This window comes from Bubalus bubalis, chromosome 6, assembly GCF_019923935.1.
Source record: "Bubalus bubalis isolate 160015118507 breed Murrah chromosome 6, NDDB_SH_1, whole genome shotgun sequence".
NCBI classification, from domain to species: domain Eukaryota; kingdom Metazoa; phylum Chordata; class Mammalia; order Artiodactyla; family Bovidae; genus Bubalus; species Bubalus bubalis.
Genome location: NC_059162.1, coordinates 112,189,122 through 112,208,747, shown reverse-complemented (window position 1 = coordinate 112,208,747; position 19,626 = coordinate 112,189,122). Strand labels below are relative to the sequence as shown.

Below are 19,626 nucleotides of genomic sequence, written 5' to 3'. Positions count from 1 at the left end.
AAAACAGACCATAAGTCAAAAGGTGTGCATTTTATAGTTCAGTCTCTGAAGTTTTTTGTGTATTATGTCAACTAAGTCCTTTAGCTGCTCTGACTCCCAGTTTGCCCATCTTTAAAACTAAGACCTTAACATGATCTAACCTGCCTATCTTACAGAATGGGTTACGGCTCAAGGGAAAAATATAAAAGGTTTTGGTTAAATTGGATAGTAAAGTTTTTAAGAGCAATGACTAACACCTTTGCGGGAGATAAATACTACCCTGAATGATAATCTGAAACAGCAGGAACTTAAGATTTTTAGCATGGTTTCCATGTCTTTAGACCCACTTTAATGGCTATTGGGTCTGGAAAAGTATAACTCTATGTGGCACTGTTAATATTGTTCCTGAAATATTACAGGTAAAAATGAGATTAAATTTCTCGACCACAAAATTTTTTCTTGCTAAGTCCATGAGACTACACTGCTTTTCAAGTGTTCTTAGTATTCATTGGTTATTATGCAAATTTTATCCTCTGAGTAAAAAGACCAAATAAATGCTTTATTTGTTAGTTATTTTTTAAAACTATGTTCTTACACACAACACAAAGATAGGCGTTTTGTGTGGGTATTTTGATACTAAACTTCACAGATTAAAAATTTCCTTTTCTCTCTTTCTTTAAAACACACACAATGTGACACATTATGCAAACAAGCACCAACCTCATCTTCAGTGCCTGGAACTGCTGGAGAAGAAGCGCCAACTGCTGCTGCTGCTGGGTAGACAGTGCTGCTTTCTGCTGCTGGGCCAGAACCTGCGCATACTGTTGTCTTCAAAAAGTAAGACATGGTATAACCTGTCTATCCACATTTAGTTCACTTCACAGAGACATTACAAGACAAAGTTCAGCCCCCACACCAACAAAAGAAAACCCCATTAGAAATAGCTATCAAATATATTTTTACAATACTTCACAATAGTCACACAAACAGTTCAATACATTATTCTAGAAAGAACTAAACTAATAGATGACATGCTGCTGAGTGAAAATAGAAAAAAATTTAAAGAAATGTCAAAAACTGGAAAACTCCTTTAGGATGTTAATAACCTTTTATCAGAAAATAAAACAGGTTCAAACGAATAGCTATTTCCACATGAAGAACTCTTTGCAAAAATAAAATCCCACTTGTATAAAAATCCTCAAATTTATAAGTTTTGGCTTGGAAAATTTTAGGTTAACAATTTTTTCACTAGAACAGAGGTGGACACTTTTTTCCTGTAAAGAGCCAGAGAGTAAATATGTTTGGCTTTGCAGGCCATTCACAACTACTAAATTCTGCCTCTGCAGTGTAAATGCAGTCACAGATAATACACAGGCAAATGGGTGTGACTCAGCTCCAATAAAACTCTGCTTAGTAAGACAGGTAGCCATTCAGTCTGCCAACCTCTGCACCAGGTGATAGCAAATCTTACTTCTTCCACGAAAGGGACTCACAATCTAAGTGATTCCATACCACTACCAATAGCATAAACTTTTACTTCTTTTCTGCCTTCACATCTACTTTTTATCTGTGGCAAAGCTGAGCCATCCAGAAGGCAATTAATTCTTAAAATCACTGATTCTTGCTTTAGCAGCTAAATATCTTGCAAAATTAGTTATGTGTCACCTTCTGCAAACTTCCAATATTTAAGAAGCAAGCTAAGACCAAACTTAGGATGTAGAGTGGCACTATGCCACTAGCTGGGTGATCCAAGTATCCTATAAACTGAGATTTCAGCTGGAAAAGGTGAAATTTGGGAGCAGATTACATCTGAAGGCCCTTTTGGTGCTACAGTGCACCCCACCACATTACTGCTCTTACTGTATCAGGAATTGCTGATACTGAAGGTGCTGCATCTGGTACAAGGCTGTGAGTTCCTGCTGCCTGGTCAGTCGTTCCTGGTCCAGCTCTCCCTGGGAGTGAAGGGGTGGAGGAAACAAATACCAGTAAATAAAGTGAAACAGCCTAAAAGCCATTTAGTACTCCTAGACTTCTTTTTGCCCCCTCTTAACTATTTAAAAAAAAAAAAAGTCAGGCACCTTTGGAAACGAAGCAGTGCCATCTAGTGGAAGAAGGTGGTGTTAGCACTTTAAGAGATTCCCTGAGGTGCGAAAGGGTCCCTATTTTAGCTTTTCTTCTCTCTCGCCCTTGAGGCTGAACATTGTTCTGTAATCCAGAGTTCATACTATAACTAAAAAATAACAACCAGGGATCTCCCTGGTGGTCCAGTGGCTAAGACTCCGTGTTCCAAGGCAGGGGGCCAGGGTTTGATCCCTGATCAGGGAACTATATCCCACATGCTGCAACTGAAGATTCTGAGTGCCACAACTAAGACTGGCACAGTAAAACAAATAATTAAAAAAAAAAAATTGTTCTCCCAATCTTAAAAGTGACTTATAAACTTAAGAGATTATGTAAAAATTAGAGAAGTAGGACAAAACAGAATGGAGTAAAACTGAATGCTATGGTAAGAATTTTACAGTGGAACATAGCAAATACAGGGAGCCAATGTATGTCTTCTTAAAGAGGATGAGACATTTAAAATTAAATGGAATATAAAAGAGCTTTCACAACTGTTTAACTCTCTATCCAAAAACTGGAGGTGCTTCTATTGCTTTTAATACATCACAAATTTAAAAATAAGGGATAGTAAAAACTTTTTTTAGCTTACATATCAAATAATATGGCTGGAATTTAAATTTTGGAAGACAAAAGTGGGGGAAAAATGAAAGGTGAAATATAAGATAGCAGAAATAAGAGCATAGGGTGATAGAGACTAAAATTAAGACAAATCATTAATGAACAGTTTATATCTTTATTGCACACTGATTACAATTCAGAAAAACACATTTGATGTATGACTCCTTTGAGTGAGGTTCACCTGAAACTCAAGGACATTCTTCTTTCTCATTTAACTATTCGGGATAAAAGCTACAGTAGGTTAGTCGACAATTAACTTAAGGGCAAAGGCAACACCTGATAGGAAGCAGAGCTTCCCACGGTCTTTCCCCTTAAGTGGGTCTGACTGAGGCTCATCCCCTATACCTGGAAGTCAGGAAATGGATTAGAGCTAGCACGCCAAGCTCCAAGTGGCCAGCTGTCAGCTCTCAAACGTGCAAGATAAAAACGCATCCCAATTTCTGAGTAGATGGTAAAAGTACAATTTACATACAATAGTATAACAATTTTTCTGGATTTACAACAAAAATGTCAGGGTAATTCCCTAGGACTCTTCACTGCTCTGCAAACTATAGGAGGTCTCAATCCATCAGTGGACAGTGAAATTAATTATTGGGTCAAGATAAAACATTTACATACTGGGGGAAAAAAGAAGAAACACAAAGAATATATGTACATGGCACCAAATGTTTCGTCAAACTTACTTTAGATATATCTGCAAGTTAACGAATATATGAAGTAGTGATATGAAAATCTTTTGTTTTTTACTATTTGCTACGGTCAAAACAATGTGATAGCCACTGTTCTCACTTATGAACTCTCTTGGCTACAGATGTTGCAAATGACTTACTCATCTTTATCTCATAAGAACCTAACACAGCCGTGGCACAGATCTTCAATACATAATTGGTGAGTAAATCCATGGATCTTACTGTAGAAATCCAGTGTTCAGACTAAAGATTTCTGACTATGGTCATTTAAGACTATGGCCAGCAATCAGACACTCTAACCTGGAAAACGGAAAAGTGAGGCACAGATCCAAAGGAACTCAACAGGGAGAGGCCCAGGAGCTGCTGCAAAAAAGACTCCCCTTCAAAGGTCTCCAGTGTCAGCACACTAAAAGGGTTATGTTATGATCCAATTTTTAGTTAAATATCAGTAACATATTTTAAAAGGGCTTCCCTGGGGGCTTAGATGGTAAAGAATCTGCCTAAAATGCAAGAGACTGGGGTTGGATCCCTGGGTTGGGAAGATCCCCTGCAGAAAGAAACGGCAAGCCACTCCAGTATTCAACCCACTCTGTCCATGGAGAATCCCATGGACAGCGGAGCATGGTGGGCTACAATCCATGGGGTCGCAAAGAGGCACGTATTTTTTTTTAAAAGGTAACTAAACGGAGAGGAGAATGGGCATTCTAACTAGAAGCAACGAGAAACTCTAAGTCAGTTGTGTTGAAGCACAGTAGATAAAGGTGAAAGCTCTGAAATGAACTTGGAAAGGTAAGGAGCCAAAACATGCATGAACTGGTAGGGAGGCCAAGACAAAATATTCTTCCTTTAGCACAAGCTATAAAGCTACCAGAGGATTCTACTTCTTTAGAATGAGTCTGGGGTATGTGTGAGTGTGGGTATACACACACATACACACACACACACACATATATGTGTGTGTATGTTGAGAGAAGAGACAGGAAGAGGAGGACAGGCACAGACATCTGAGTTTTAAAAGATCATTATAGCTACATATATAGTCTTGAGTCAGACTTCCCCCTGTCATCTGATCAATTATTTTCAAGAACTACAGTTTCTTCTTCATGAGATTTAACATCTAGAGCAAGTGCTTCTGGGTCTACTGTGTTCTGAGTGAGGCATAAGTTACTTACCATATGCGGAGGGGGAGCTGGTCCGGGAGAGAAAGGAACCCTTCCCCACATTTTCATGATATCACCAAGAGGCTGGAAGCTTTCATCACATGCTCTCTTTACCAACAAAGACATAGTGAAATAGCCCGCCTGAAACCATTCTGCCATCTCCTGATTATTGAAGGGACCTACAATAACAATAATTAAACAGAAGGGCAATAAAAATCCTTTCAAGCTCAAAAGAAAAAAAATATTTCCTGGGTCTGATCCTCACCCAGATGGAGGTAACAACTTGTTTCAGGTGGCTCCTGATCTTAATTTATCAGGAAAAGTGGTGAACAGACTTCAAACTAATAACATACTACAGAAACAATGCAGAAATAAGCCTTATGTATACACATCCTAATTTCTCAGCAGTCTTTTAACTATTTTAAAGAGAATAATTGTCTCCAACTCAGTCTCTAAAGCTCATTTCAGAAAAGCATTCATACTGAAAAGAGTGAGTATTTGTTAGATCTGGTATCACACAGATACAGAGAATATAAACATGCATGGCTGAATATGCTCTTCTCCAATTTTCATTCCCTGTCAGAGCTTGTTGGAAGTTAGGCAAACTATAAACAATAATTAAGAAAGATGACCAATTTTTTATTATTTATCTGAGCTAAGATTAAATCAGGCCTTGGTAAGGGGAAAAAAACTAACATTTTCTGGATCTTTTACAATAATAAATAACCAAATATTTTATACATAAAATTAATGAACACACTCTGATCAATAACTAGTGATTCAGGAAGTATTTGTTGCTGTTGTTCAGTTGCCAAGTCGTGTTCACCCTTTGAGAGCCAATGGACTACAGCACACCAGGGTTTCCTGTCCTTCACTATCTCCCTGGGTTTGATCAAATTCATGTCCAGTGAGTTGGTGATGCTATCTGTCTCATCCTCTGCTGCCCTCTTCTCCTCTTGCCCTCAATCGTTCCCAGCATCAGGGTCTTTTCCAATGAGTCGGTTCTTCACATCAGGTGGCCAAAAGTATTGGAGCTTCAGCATCAGTCCTTCCAATGAATATTCAGTGTTGATTTCCTTTAGGACTGACTGGTTTGATCTCTTTGCTGTCCCAGGGATCTCAAGAGTCTTCTCCAACACCACAATTCAAAAACAGCATTCTTCAGTGCTCAGCCTTCTTTGTGGTCCAACTCTCATATCTGTACATGACTACTGGAAAAACCATAGTTTTGACTATATAGACCTTTGTCAGCAAAGTGATGTCTCTGCTTTTTAATACGCTGTGTAGGTTTGTCTTAACTTTCCTTCCAAGGAGCAGCAACTTAAAATTTCATGGATGCAGTTACTGTTCACAGTGATTTTGGAGGCCAAGAAAAAAGAAAATCTGTCACTGCTTCCCACCTTTTCTCCTTCTATTTGCCATGAAGTGATGGGACCGGATACCATGATCTTTGTTTTTTGAATGCTGAGTTTTAAGCTGGCTTTTTTATTCTCCTCTTTCACCTTCATCAAGAGGCTCTTTAGTTCCTCTTTACACTCTACCATTAGAGTGGTATCATCTGCCTATCTGAGGTTGTTATTTCTCCCAACAATCTTGATTACAGCTTGTGAGTCATCCAGCCTGCCAGGGATGTACTTTGCAAAGAAGTTAAATAAACACAGTGACAATATATAGCCTCGTTGCACTCCTTTCCCAATTTTGAACCAATCTGCTGTTCCATGTAAGGTTCTAACTGTTGCTTCTTGGCTTGCATGCAGGTTTCTTAGCAGACTGGTAAGGTGGTCTGGTATTGCCATCTCTAAGAATTTTCCAGTATTCTGTGATCCACACAAAGGTTTTAGCATAGTCAGTGAGCAAAAGTAGATGTTTTTCTGGAATTTCCTTGCTTTCTCTATAATCCAATGAATGTTGACAATTTGATCTCTGGTTCCTCTGTCTTTTCTAAGCCCAGCTCGTACATCTGAAAGTTCTCAGTTCACATACTGCTGAATCATAGCTTGAAGAATTTTGAGCATAACCTTACTAGCATGCAAAATGAGTGCAAATGTACAGTAGTTTGAACATTCTTGGGCATTGCCTTTCTCTGGGATTAGAATGAAAACTGACGTTTTCCAGTCCTGTGGCCACTGCTGAGTTTCCCAAATTTGCTGGCATATTGAATGCAGCACATTAACCATATTACCTTTTAGGATGTGAAATAGCTCAGCTGGAAAGCAGTTCCACTAGCTTTGTTTGTAGTGATGCTTCCTAAGGCCCACTTGACTTCACACTTCAGGATGTCTAGCTCTAGCTGACTGACCACACCATCATGGTTATCCCAGTCATTAGGACCTTTTTTGTATGGTTCTTCTGTATATTCTTGCCACCTCGTCTTAATCTCTTCTCTGTTAGGTCCTTAACGTTTCTGTCCATTATCATGCCCATCCTTGCATGAAATGTTCCCTTGGTTATCTTCAATTTTCTCGAAGAGATCTCTAGTCTTTCCCATTCTATTGTTTTCCTCTACTTCTGTGCATTGTTCGTTGAAGAAGGCCTTCTTATCTCTCCCTGCTATTCTCTGGAAACCTGCATTCAGTTGGGTGTATCTTTTCATTTGTCCCTTGCTTTTCGCTTCTCTCCTTTCCTTAGTTATTTGTAAAGCCTCCTCAGACAACCATTTACCTTCCTGCATTTCTTTCTCTTTGGGATGGTTTTGGTCACTGCTTCCTGTACAATGTCATGATCCTCTGTCGTCCATAGTTCTGGCATTCTACCAGGTCTAATCCCTTCAATCTATTCACCACTTGCACTGTAAAATCATAAGGGATTTGATTTAAGTCATACCTGAATGGCCTAGTGGTTTTCCCTATTTTATTCAATTTAAGCCTGAATTTTGCAATAAGAAGCTCATGATCTGAGCCAATCAGCTCCAGATCTTGTTTTTGCTGACTGTATACAGCTTCTCCACCTTCGGCTGCAAAGAACATAATCAATCTGATTTCGGTATTGACCATCTGACAATGTCCATGTGCAGAGTTGTCTCTCTGTGTTGTTGGAAAAGGGTTGTTTGCTATAACCAGTGTGTTCTCTTGACAAAACTCTGTTAGCCTTTGCCCCACTTCATTTTGTACTCCAAGGCCAAACTTGCCTGTTACTCCAGGTATCTCTTGACTTCCTGCTTTTGCATTTCAATACCCTGTGATGAAAAGGACATCTTTTTTTTGCTGTTAGTTCTAGAAGGTCTTGTAGGTCTTTGTAGAACCGGTCAACTTCAGCTTCTTCTGCATCAGGGGTTGTGGCACAGATTCGGATTACTGTGATGTTTAACAGTTTGCCTTGGACATGAAGGCATGTCCAAGATCATACTGTCATTTTTGAGCCTGCACCCAGGCACTGAATTTCGAACTCAGGAAATATTTACTGAACATCAATCATATAGGTCCAGGCAGGAATCTATAGCAGTAAACAAACAAACAAAGCCCTGGAATTTCCACATCTGGAAAGGTGGAGTAGATGTACTTTCTCCCCTGCACCTGCCAAATGCAACTAAAAACTCTGGACATTAGATATAAAACAAACAAAAAAAGACTCTGTAAGGTAGACACAAGGCAGGAGGCTGACTAGAAGCCTGTAGCAAGTCTGACAGAGATTAAAAAAGAAATGAACAAGATATCAACTTCAAGAATGAAACTGGAGATTACCACAGAACCTGGAGATATTAAACAGGCAACAGAACCCTTATCAAAAAGATAATACGGGAATAAGAACAGAATACTCTACACACATAAATTCAGATGGCACGGACCAATTAATCGAAAAACATAAACTATCACAAGTCACTCACATCAAATAGATAACTTAATAAACAGTCCTGTAACTATCAAGATTTTTGAATTTGTAATTTTTATATTCCAAATGGAAAATTTTACCAAACATTTAAACAATTAACACCCTGTGGCAAACATATGGATGTTTCTCAAAAACAAAAAACTAAGAACAGAACTACCATATGACCCAGCAATTCCATCATTCTTGGGTATACATATCTGAAATAAAACAAAAACACTAATTCAAAAAAATATATGCATCCCAATGTTTATAGCAGCATTATTTACAATTGCCAAGATATGGAAGCTATCTAAGTGTCTGTCAACAGATAAATGGATAAATAGGGTGTGGTATATATACACACAAAGGCTTGCTCTGCTGTGTGCTATGTGCTAAGTTGCTTTAGTCATGCTCAACTCTGTGCAACCCAATGGACTGTGGCTTGCCAGGCTCCTCTGTCCATGGGATCCTCCAGGCAAGAAAACTGAAGTGGGTTGCCATGCTCTTCTCCAGGGGATCTTCCTGATCCAGGGACTGAACCCATGTCTTTTGCATCTACCTGCATTGGCAGGTGGGGTCTTTGCCAACAGCACCACCTGGGAAGTCCATAATGGCATGTTACTCACTCATTAAAAAAAAAAAAAAAAGAATGAAATTTTGCTGTTTGCAAAATAGCAAATTGGACTGGTAAAATCAAAGACAAACAAATACTATATGATATCACTTATATGTAGAATCTAAAAAATACAACTAATTAGTAAAAACAGCCAAAAAGAAACAGACTCATACACACAAAGAACAAATTAGTGGTTACTAGTGGGAAGGAAGGGGGAAGGAACAAACAAGAGTAGGAGGTTAAGAAGTACAAACTACTAAAGCAAAAACCACACACACACTGAGAGTTAACACCAATTCTAAACAATGTTTTCCATAAAACAGAAGGGGAAGAAATAACTGCCAGTTCATTTTATGAAGCTAGTATTATCTTGATACCAAAACCAGACAATGAGAGTACAAACAAAAAAAAAACCTACAAAATAGTCTTTAAGAATGGAGATACAAAAATCCCAACAATTTATCACTAAGATTCAACAATATATAAAATGAATTACATACCATGACCAAATAGTTTATTCCAAGGATGAAAATCTGATTCAATATTCAAAAAACCAGTCATTGTTATCTACCATATTTAACTGGGTAAAAGAAAAATCACATGATCGTTATCAAGGGATGCTGAAAAAGCATTTGACAAAACCCAATATCCAATCATGATAAAAAAGCTCTCAAAATAAAGGGTACTTCCTTAACCAGAGAAACAGCACCTAAAAAACTCAAGAGTTAACACGACCACTTAATCATTATTAAAGTTCCCCCTAAGGTAGGAAAGTAGGATAAACAAAGCAAGTGTGTCTGCTCTCACCCCTCTTACTTAACAGTTTGGAATACACAGTAAAGCAACAAAAGGAAGGAGGCTTACAGATTGGAAAGGAAAAAAAGAAAACCATCCCTATCTGCAGATGACAGCAGTCTACATAGAAAACCTATGGAATCTAACAAAACAACTCCTAGCACTAATAAAAGAGCTCAGTAAGGTCACAGAATACACAAACATCTAAAATTCAATTCTACATGGTAGTAGTAAACACTGAAATACAGCAAGATTTACAACTGCTCAAAGAGTCATATACTTAGGTAAAAATTTAATAAAATATGCACAGAATCTATACTGAAAATTACACAGTGCTGATGAAAGAAATTAAAGATCTAAAAAAACTGAGACATACCACGTTCATGGATGGGAAGACTCAACATGGTAAAAATTGTCAGTTGTCTTCAAAATGATAGAAGTGTAACGTAATCCCTATATGGCAACCTACTCCAGTATCCTCGCCTGGAGAATCCCATGGACAGAGGAACCTGGCGGGGGACAGAGGAACCTGGCAGGGTACAGACCACAGGGTCGAAAAGACTTGCACACGACTGAAGCAACTTAGCACACACACATGCACTATTAAAATCTCCACAAGATTTCTGGTATATATAAATAGGATTACTCAAAAACTTATATGGTAAAAACCAGCATACCCAATTTCAGAACTCACTTTACAGCTATGATAATCAAGACCACACAGCTGTGGCTAGGACAAACACAAAGATCAAATAAAGAATAAAGAAACCAGGGAATTCCTGGTAGTCCAGTGGGTAAGGCTCTGTGCTACTGCTGCAGGGGTGGATGTTCAATCCCTAGTTGGGAAACTAAGATCCCAGAATCCATGCAGCATGGCCAAAAGAGAAAAAGAAAATAGAACCCAGAAATCAACCAACACAAAGAAACATGTTCAACGAAATCTTGAAGAAAGCACAAGAACAATTCAGGGAGAAAAGACAGAAAAAAGACAGAGGAAAAGGTACCAGTACAGCTGGATATTCACAGGCAAAAAAAATTAAAATCTTGACCTACGTCACATACCTTATATAAAAATTAACTCAAAATGGAATACAAACTTAAATACAAAACATAAAGCTATGAGTTGGGAGGGGGAAAGGGATAAACATTTGAGATGTGTTCAGCAAAGAGTTCTTAATTAAACCAAAGCACAATCCATAAAAGAAAAAAGGTATTCATAATCTACTGTACTTCATCATAATTTAAAACTTTTGTTCTGTTAAAGACTGTTCAGAGCCTGTTCTGAATCTTGACTGTATCAGTGTCAATATCCTGGGTGTGATACTGTTAGTTTTGCAAGAGGTTACCACTGGGTAAACTGGGTAAATGGTACATGGAATCTGTGTATTATTTCTCACAACTGTTTGTAAAGCTACAATTATCTCAAAATAAATATAATTAAAATACACACCTGTATATGTTTTAATTAAAACATTCTACAGGCATGCAAATTCAGATAATCAAAAAATATACACAGTGCCATGCAGTGATAGATACTATAAGGAAGAATAAAGCAGGGGAGGGGGACTGAGGATAGAAAAGAAATTATGACGTTAAAGAGAGGTAACAGTCAACAACAAAATTCAGGTTACAAGCAAAAACTTCAAAAGCAGAAATGAAAAATCAACAGATGTTCTTCACAACATTCTCTCCCCATTCTAATCTAACTTACATACCATACACATACTTTAAGCAATTAGTTTAAAATATGGTACTCTTTTCAAATATTTTAAATATTTGTCATTTATGATATCAACTCCATTTCAGTGTAACATTCAAACAAGCTTTTCCAAGATGACTGCCATCATCTTTTTTTATAAGATGGTAAAATACAGTGAATGGATGAAACTCAACTGCCCAGTCAATAGCTGGCATGCCAGAAATGAGGGGGTCTTAAGCATACTGACTACTCCCCCCCATCGTATTAGTAATCACAATCTGCCTTGTATTCAGATTATTTTCACTGGACTCCCTCCCATCATTGAAATGTAAAGTACTAATGAAGGAACCTATTAAACAAACGTCTATACAAAAGAAGAAAGCCTGCAGCGCTGACTTTTGTTCTACGATTACACAAATTAATGTTAAAGAATCACCATGCTTTTGTTCTGTGGTGTTGGAGAAGACCCTTGAGAGTACCTTGGACTGCAAGGAGATCCAACCAGTCCATCCTAAAGGAAATCAGTCCTGAATATTCACTGGAAGGACTGATGCTGGGAAAGACTGAAGGCAGGAGGAGAAGGGGATGACAGAGGATGAGATGGTTGCATGCCATCACCAACTCAATGGACATGAGTTTGAGCAAGTTCCGGGAGTTGGTGATGGACAGGGAAGCCTGGCATGCTGCAGTCCACAGGGTTGCAAAGAGTCAGACACGACTGAGTGACTGAACGACTGAATCACCATCTTAGAGAATCTGGAGGTAATGGCATGCTTCTCTACTTAGAGTAGAATGGAACAACCTACCTTGAATTTCTCCCTGAGGATCTTTGTAATACCACTTCTGCATTGCTTCATGCATCAGTGGAACTGAGACTCCCTTCGCTCTATGTTCTTGCAGTTTTGATGCTAGTCTCTCATCATCTAGTGCACTGTCTTGGAGATAAGCCACCATTTTCTCAGCTTGCTAAGAGAAAAAATTAAAAAATGAACTGTGGAAACAAATGATCCTAAATTAATACTTGTACACATAATTGTCTCTTTTGGACTACTTGATCTGTGAGAAGCACTGTGCAAAGGACACAGCAGGCAACAATTTAATTCATCCAATAATGCCATGAAATAGGTACGATCCTCATTTCACAAAGGGGAAAACTTTGTGAACTAAGGCAGGTTCAGGGGGATCAAGTCTTGCTTAATGTTTCAAAATTATCAAGCAAACTCAAATGAGACTAAAACTGGAACGGATCAAAATCCAAGCATCTTATCAACACACTTAAGAGTGCCATTTAAACAAATAATCCTAAATTATACAAACTAAATCTGTAAAAACATGTGTTAATAGATCAAAAAGCTCAATCATAATACAATTACAAATAAAAACTTTTAAAGTTTTTATTCCTTTCTGCAATACTTCCTGCCACCAACTACTGTACCCTGAAGGAAAGAGAATTTCCTCTGTAGAAAGCAAGCTATCATTTACCTTATATACAAGCAACAGTATATAAAAATGTTAGGGAACTCTAGAGACATCAATATGATGGTATTTCTGTTTTCCCTGTTACACTTTAGGCGAAAAATATAGACGACACAGTGCCTATCCACAGCTGCTTGTATTCACCATTTCTGGCATTCCATTAATCTCCAAAAAGAAAAAAGAAAAGGAAACAGCTCAGGGCAACCTCAGAAGAGCAAAAAATAACCTGACTTAATGACTACTACATAGCAGAAACTTAAAAGCATGAAATGATTTGAAAGACAATTACTCACAAATAAACATGAGACACGAAAACAAGTTTCTCAGTACACAGAATCTAGTGCACAAAAGTTCCATTTCTGAATATTCATTTAATGCTTTTCAATTTTTATGGCAGTTCGCAGGAAAGAAAGAATTATTACGTGACTTGTACCTGCTCCAAGTGTTTGAGACCCTCTTCGTCGTCTGGCTCTGTGGGAACACTGCCCATTCCAGGAGCACCGACGATTGGCGTCTCCACTGGCCGGAGGGCAGGACTAGGGCTGGGGACAGGAGGCGGGAGGATGAGGAGCGGAGAGGCTGTATCTGAAGGGATCTGCGACAGGGGCTGCTGGACAGCAGGAACCACTTCTAGAGGAAAAAAAACGTAGACAGATGAAAATCCTCTAAAATAGACTCTTAGAAAGAATAACTAGCATCAAGTTGAGCAGCTCGTTAATGGGTTCAACAGATTTGTGAACCATGTCATGAACACTGCTCCTACTTCTTATGGAGAAGTGTGTATTCCTCCCCAGAATGACGAAGTGCCTCCACAGGGTGACAACAAATAAGATTAAAAGGTATCCAGAAAGGGCTTCTGCAGTGCCATACTGTGTCACTAGAGTATCTACCCAATAGTTATAGGTCCATCTCTTGAAAACAAACAGAATTAGTCCAATCCCTTCTTTACATCATGTCTCTGAGTTGTAAAGACAGTAAATAGCACTGCAAATCTCCTCAAAGACACTGTAACTCAGCACGTGAAAGTGAAAGTCGCTCAGTCGTGTCCAATTCTTAATGACCCCATGGACTATACAGTCCACGGAATTCTCCAGGCCAGAATACTGGAGAGTGGGTAGCCTTTCCCTTCTCCAGGGGATCTTCCCAACCCAGGGATGGAAACTACGTCTCCCACATTGCAGGTGGGTTCTTTACCAGCTGAGCTACAAGGGAAGCATAAAAACCTTTATCTCACAGCATAAAAACCTTTATTAAAAACATCTGCAATTACTTTGAATAATTACCTATTCCGACTTATAATTCATAATAATTCGATTTATAATTCGACACATAATTCAATACAATACATTCTGCAGGGTAACAAAAAGTTCACTGGGTCTACCTGTACAGAGCAGGAGGTTCTTCACAATAAGAGTAAAGACTACAAAAGAGGTTCTGTCTTGGTTCCTATTTCTAACCTCTCAGTATTCAGGCTCTTGAGGAGGAAAGGGGGATGGAAGTAATTAGATACAATTGTAGTTTCCCCTTTGAAATCTTGTTTGTTCAATTACAGCAAGCTTCCCCAAATTCCGGTTCCTCTCCACCCTTTGCCAGACTTCTTAAAAGGACAGTGTGACGTCTATACAACTTCTCTACTTCACCACCACCCACACCAACTATAAGGTAACTTCCACTTCCAACAGCCCCAAAGCTTCTCTCCCAAAGATAAGCATTCACCCAAAGTGCTCAAACACAATGGTTTTTCCTAGTCCCCATCAATGAACCTTAAGTCTGACATTATCTTCCCAATTCTAAACTGGAATGTTCTCCTTCCTTCCTTTTCCTGCACTCTTCTTCCTGCCTTGCCAAGAATTTTCTCTGGCTCCTCTATCTACCCTCTAAAAATAGGGATTACCCAGGTTCTATTCTCAGTCCATTTCTTCTCACTCCTAACAGTGCATGTAACCTTTTAAATGTTCATTCTTTCTGCAGCCCAGATTGAGCTACAGTCCCCTCACTCGCAACTGCTCTCTGGCCATCTCTACCGAATTTCTCACCAACACCTCAGACTCCATGTTCCTAACCTGAATTTGTTCTCTCCCCTCCCAAATGTGCTCCTCAAAACTTCCACTCTTTTTCTATTAAGGATACCCTAAATCCTCTCACACACCTCATTCATCTTTGACTCTTCCTTCCTCCTTGCCCTAATAAACAACATGCAGTAACTATGTCCTGTCAATTTTTACTGTGAAATCTCATCTGCCACGACCTCCCTTTACAAGTGCACTGCTCAGGACACCAACAGGTCACAGAGCAGCCCTCTGTCAACACAATCTACCCTCACACACAGCTTTCAGATACATGTTCCAACCATGTTTCCCACCGGCCGCCTTTTCACATCTCATACTTCATCTAAATAAAAACAGAAGCTGATTTCCTGCCCATGCTTGGATCGGCCCCATTTCCTCGCTGTAGCTTTCACTGCAACCTCCTACTGGAACGCCCTCTCCTAATTCGTCCTGCTACACCCAACTCCAAATTCTACTCATTATTTTAAGACAAGTTCAAAGACACTTGCTTCCTGATCATTCCAGGAGTGTGCCAATCATGAATTCGTATTTTTTTGGTCCTAGGTTACTGATATGCACATGCTTTATTTCCCCTATAAATTGTTAAGTCCAGAGTTTCAATCCTCAATGGACATTTATGCAGCTTTCCCAAAAGATACGTGTCTAGGCTCTACCCTAAAACCTCCTAGAATAAGGCCCTAGATGTGTACATTTAGAAGTATGAACCACAAATAATTTGGAGCCACAGCATAGCTGAAAAATTACTACTACAAATGAAAGAGGTCTCAAAATGTGCAAGTCCCATGGTACCTGATATATACAGTAGAGATTCAAATACTTGCTGAATTCATTCATTTAGCTTTGTTACCAACATAAAAAAACAGAAGGAAAAAAAATCCTTGTTTCAAGCTCTCAAAATAGTATTTACTGGGCAAGAGAAATAACAAACAGTTCTTCATAATGTTGTTTTTTCAGAAACGGTGCTGGCTGTTTAAGGAGAAGACACCTAACCCAGCTTGGGACCTTGGGGGTGGGAGAGTTTCAGGCACAGAAAACAGCATATGCTAAGGCACAAAGGCAAGAGAACAAGGCACATTTCAGGACTAATAGGTTGTGAAGCTGACGAATAGAGTACAAGGTAGAGAGAGAGACAGAGTTTAGTGCTGAAATTGCAGAGGCAGGGCAGATGCTAGATCACACAAGGTTCTCATAGGCCAAGTTAACAGGCATGAATTTTCACGGTGAAAGTGAAAGGTGCTCAGTCGTACCTGACCCTTTGCAACCCACAGTCCATGGAATTCTCCAGGCGAGAATACTGGAGTGGGTAGCCTTTCCCTTTTCCAGGGGATCTTCCCAAACCAGGGATCAAACCCAGGTCTCCCTCATTGCAGGTGGATTCGTTACCAACTGAGCCACAAGGGAAGCCCAAGAATACTGGGGTGGGTAGCCTATCCTATCTTCAGAGGATCTTCCCAACCCAGGAATTGAACCAGGGTCTCCTGCCTTGCAGGTGGATTCTTTACCAACTGAGCTATCAGGGAAGCCTTAATTTTCATTGTGAATAAATGAATTACCTTTCCATATCAGGCATTACACTGCCATTTTTTAGTACAGACAAGAAGAAACATGGAAATGAACATTAATACTGCCTGTTAAGGTGTATGAGCAACTTAAAATCAATACAGTAACACTGGAAAAGGAGATATAGTTTAAGTTTATTCTCTAGCAAAGGTGATGGGTCTTCTACAGAGTTATCTTGGCCTCTTTGAAACAATGGCATTATGGCCTGTCATCTGGACACATACACAGCCATTACATAAAAGGAATCTGATACAGAAATCAAACTACTGCTGCTGCTGCTGCTGCTGCTGCTAAGTCGCTTCAGTCGTGTCCGACTCTGTGCGACCCCACAGATGGCAGCCCACGAGGCATCCCCGTCCCTGGGATTCTCCAGGCAAGAACACTGGAGTGGGTTGCCATTTCTTTCTCCAATGCATGAAAGTGAAAAGTGAAAGTGAAGTCGCTCTGTCATGCCCGACTCTTAGCGACCCCATGGACTGCAGCCTTCCAGGCTCCTCTGTCCATGGGATTTTCCAGGCAAGAGGATCCCAAATCCAGTTTGCTTGACTGATACCAGGGTGGCTGTATCCCTAGGAAGTGATAGTACCTCGGTGCTTCTAATTGTTTTGATGAATTCTGGGATAGATACACAGGGGAAGCAGTGTTTGAGTAGGCTGACTGGTAAAATGGGCTTCTCCTGTGACTCAGTGGTAAAGAATCTGCCTGCAAAGCAGGAGATTCCCGTTTGATCCCTGGGTCAGGAAGATCCCTGGGAGTACAGCATGACAACCCACTCCAGTATTCTTGCCTGGAGAAGCTCGTGGACAAAGGAGACTGGCAGGCTATAGTCTGTAGGGTCTCACAGAGTTGGACACAACTGAAGTGACTGAGCATGTGCACACACACAGGTAAAACAACCTATTCCAATAATCCACCACTAGAAGCAGTTCAAAGAGGCAAAAATGAAGCCTATCATATCATTTAATCACCTGTCCCAGCAAAATCCAAGTCTGGCTTGCTGACTCTCATAAATACATACCATCCCCCCTGCTGGATACTTTGGTTGATAGACTATTTTCTGTCCGACTCTCTTCTTCAGCTTTTTCCATTTGCTCAGTTTTGGATTCCTCTTTCCTCTCAAACTGTGGTGCTTCCTGAGGTTGGTCTGAAGGAGAACCTGGCCTAGCAGATGAAGAGGAGGTCTGGGGTGTTTCCTCACTAGCTTCTGCAATAGGAAGCAATCTTAAATTAACAACTTAGGAAACTTAGTTTGATTAAAAATAAAGGGCAAAATGAGCCTTACCAACTCCTATTCTGTCTGTCTTCTCTGCCTCCTTCTTATTTGTCTTATCGGGTTCTTTGGCTTCTTCATTATGGCTGCCCTCAGAGTCGGAGCACTCCTCCCCTTCTTCTACAGGTCGGAAGTCCATCTCCTGCTCTTCTGGAATAGGCTCTTTCTGTACTTTCTGTAGGGAGACAATAAAGCCAAAGATGAACAGCATATATGGATTTGGAAGAAGGTCAGTACCTGTGATAATATTTAAAACAAATTTCTTACCTTCAGAGAGAGGAACGCTCCAGATGAGTCAAATGTGCCCATTTCCTCTTCAGCGTCCTCCAAGCACCATTCAGGCAAGCTATCCCTGTCATCATCTATGCTTCCACTGCCGGAGCGCACCCTTCGGTAACCCCGTTCATCATCCCGATCTCGAAAATCAAACTCAAACCTTCGCCGTCGTTCCATGTGTTCCCGCCAGCCTGCAGAACGAGGGCCATCTGGGATGAGGAGGAGGACACAAACCTTAGAGAAGTTTTATGACAGTATTCGAAAGAGAAAACCATGGACAGGAAACAAAGGAGAAAATTACAACTGACAGCTAAAGCAATTGGATCAACCTATGAAGAGAAAAGTAGGAAATGAAGCAAACAAAACGAAGCTCAAAGTTCACTATTATATTCTATGTACCCTCAGTAAGTGACAACAGTAATTATCTTCATAACCTACTATCACAACATACTCTAAAGCTTTTAAAGATAAACTTAAAGGAAACCACTTTTAAAGGACAATTCTTTGAAGTATCTACTTTAATAAGCTCTAGAACTAAATGTCTGACTGAAGAGTTGATCAGTCATTCATGCAGCCCACTCCTAGCCTAGACTTAGGCACTGGCTATCCTTCCATCCTGAGTCCATGCTCTCCCTTTGGCAAGTCTTAAAGCATTTTCTTTCTTCTGATGAAACTATCATTCTTTATGGATAAGACCAGCCCCCTCGATAATATAACAATATCCACGACATGATGCTATTATGTCAATTCTTAATACCAGGCTCATCATGTCCACCCACTAGCGTCAGGATCCCATTGGTAATTCTGATTCCTCCCCACTTCCCAAAACAGTCATGAAATTATAGCACTGACATGTCATATCTGGCCCACTATCCCAATTATATAGTTTATGAAACAAAACCTCTGACAGCAGAAGTAACATGCATAACAAAGCAACTGGAATCCAATCCTGCATCCTCTACTGCTCTTTCCACAGTAACAGGCTTCCTTTCCTTTCCCTTTTCTCTCATCTCTTAACTCTCTCTAGGGAGTTTTAATTTCCATGGAATACCCCCAGGGACATTCCTAAATCCACCCTTGCATATTACTTAGAACATCTACTTTCCAACAGAAAACAACTGCCCAAGAAGAAAAGATCTAAGTTAAAAAAAAAAAAAAAACAAAAAACAGGTGGGGGGCAGTCCTCTTGTTAATACTGACAAACCTGAATCTAAGAGAGTCTTCAAAAGAGATGCAAGTTTTATCCTATTATGATTTTATATCCTTGACTGCTTTCTCCAAGGGAGATACACACATACACACAAAAAAAGGAGGTCAAAGTTAAATGTTACTGTACTCTTGAGACCCAATTTGCTAAAACCTGTGATCAGGTTTTGGTTTTCAAACTGAAAACCAAAGGGCAAAATGTTAAAATATCAAATACAGTTAGCATCTTACAAGCCTCTTAAAGTGAAAGTGTGAAAGTGTTACTCACTCAGGCATGTCTGACTC

General features: G+C 39.6%; 1 protein-coding gene across 10 annotated transcripts in view; it reads right to left on the bottom strand.

The window, feature by feature from the left end:
* GIGYF2 (GRB10 interacting GYF protein 2) overlaps positions 1-19,626 on the bottom strand; it is a 131,287-nt gene that overhangs the window by 31,935 nt on the left and 79,726 nt on the right. For 9 of the 10 annotated variants that reach the window (XM_006042660.3, XM_025289148.2, XM_044945286.2 and 6 more), the window contains 8 exons: positions 18,127-18,344; positions 17,872-18,034; positions 17,608-17,793; positions 13,394-13,590; positions 12,291-12,450; positions 4,580-4,746; positions 1,840-1,931; positions 700-807 (listed from right to left, as the gene is read on the bottom strand). In XM_006042660.3, coding sequence (XP_006042722.1) covers positions 700-807; positions 1,840-1,931; positions 4,580-4,746; positions 12,291-12,450; positions 13,394-13,590; positions 17,608-17,793; positions 17,872-18,034; positions 18,127-18,344 — 1,291 coding nt within the window. The remainder of the gene's footprint in view (positions 1-699; positions 808-1,839; positions 1,932-4,579; positions 4,747-12,290; positions 12,451-13,393; positions 13,591-17,607; positions 17,794-17,871; positions 18,035-18,126; positions 18,345-19,626) is intronic. The other variant, XM_006042661.4, reaches the window with a different exon arrangement.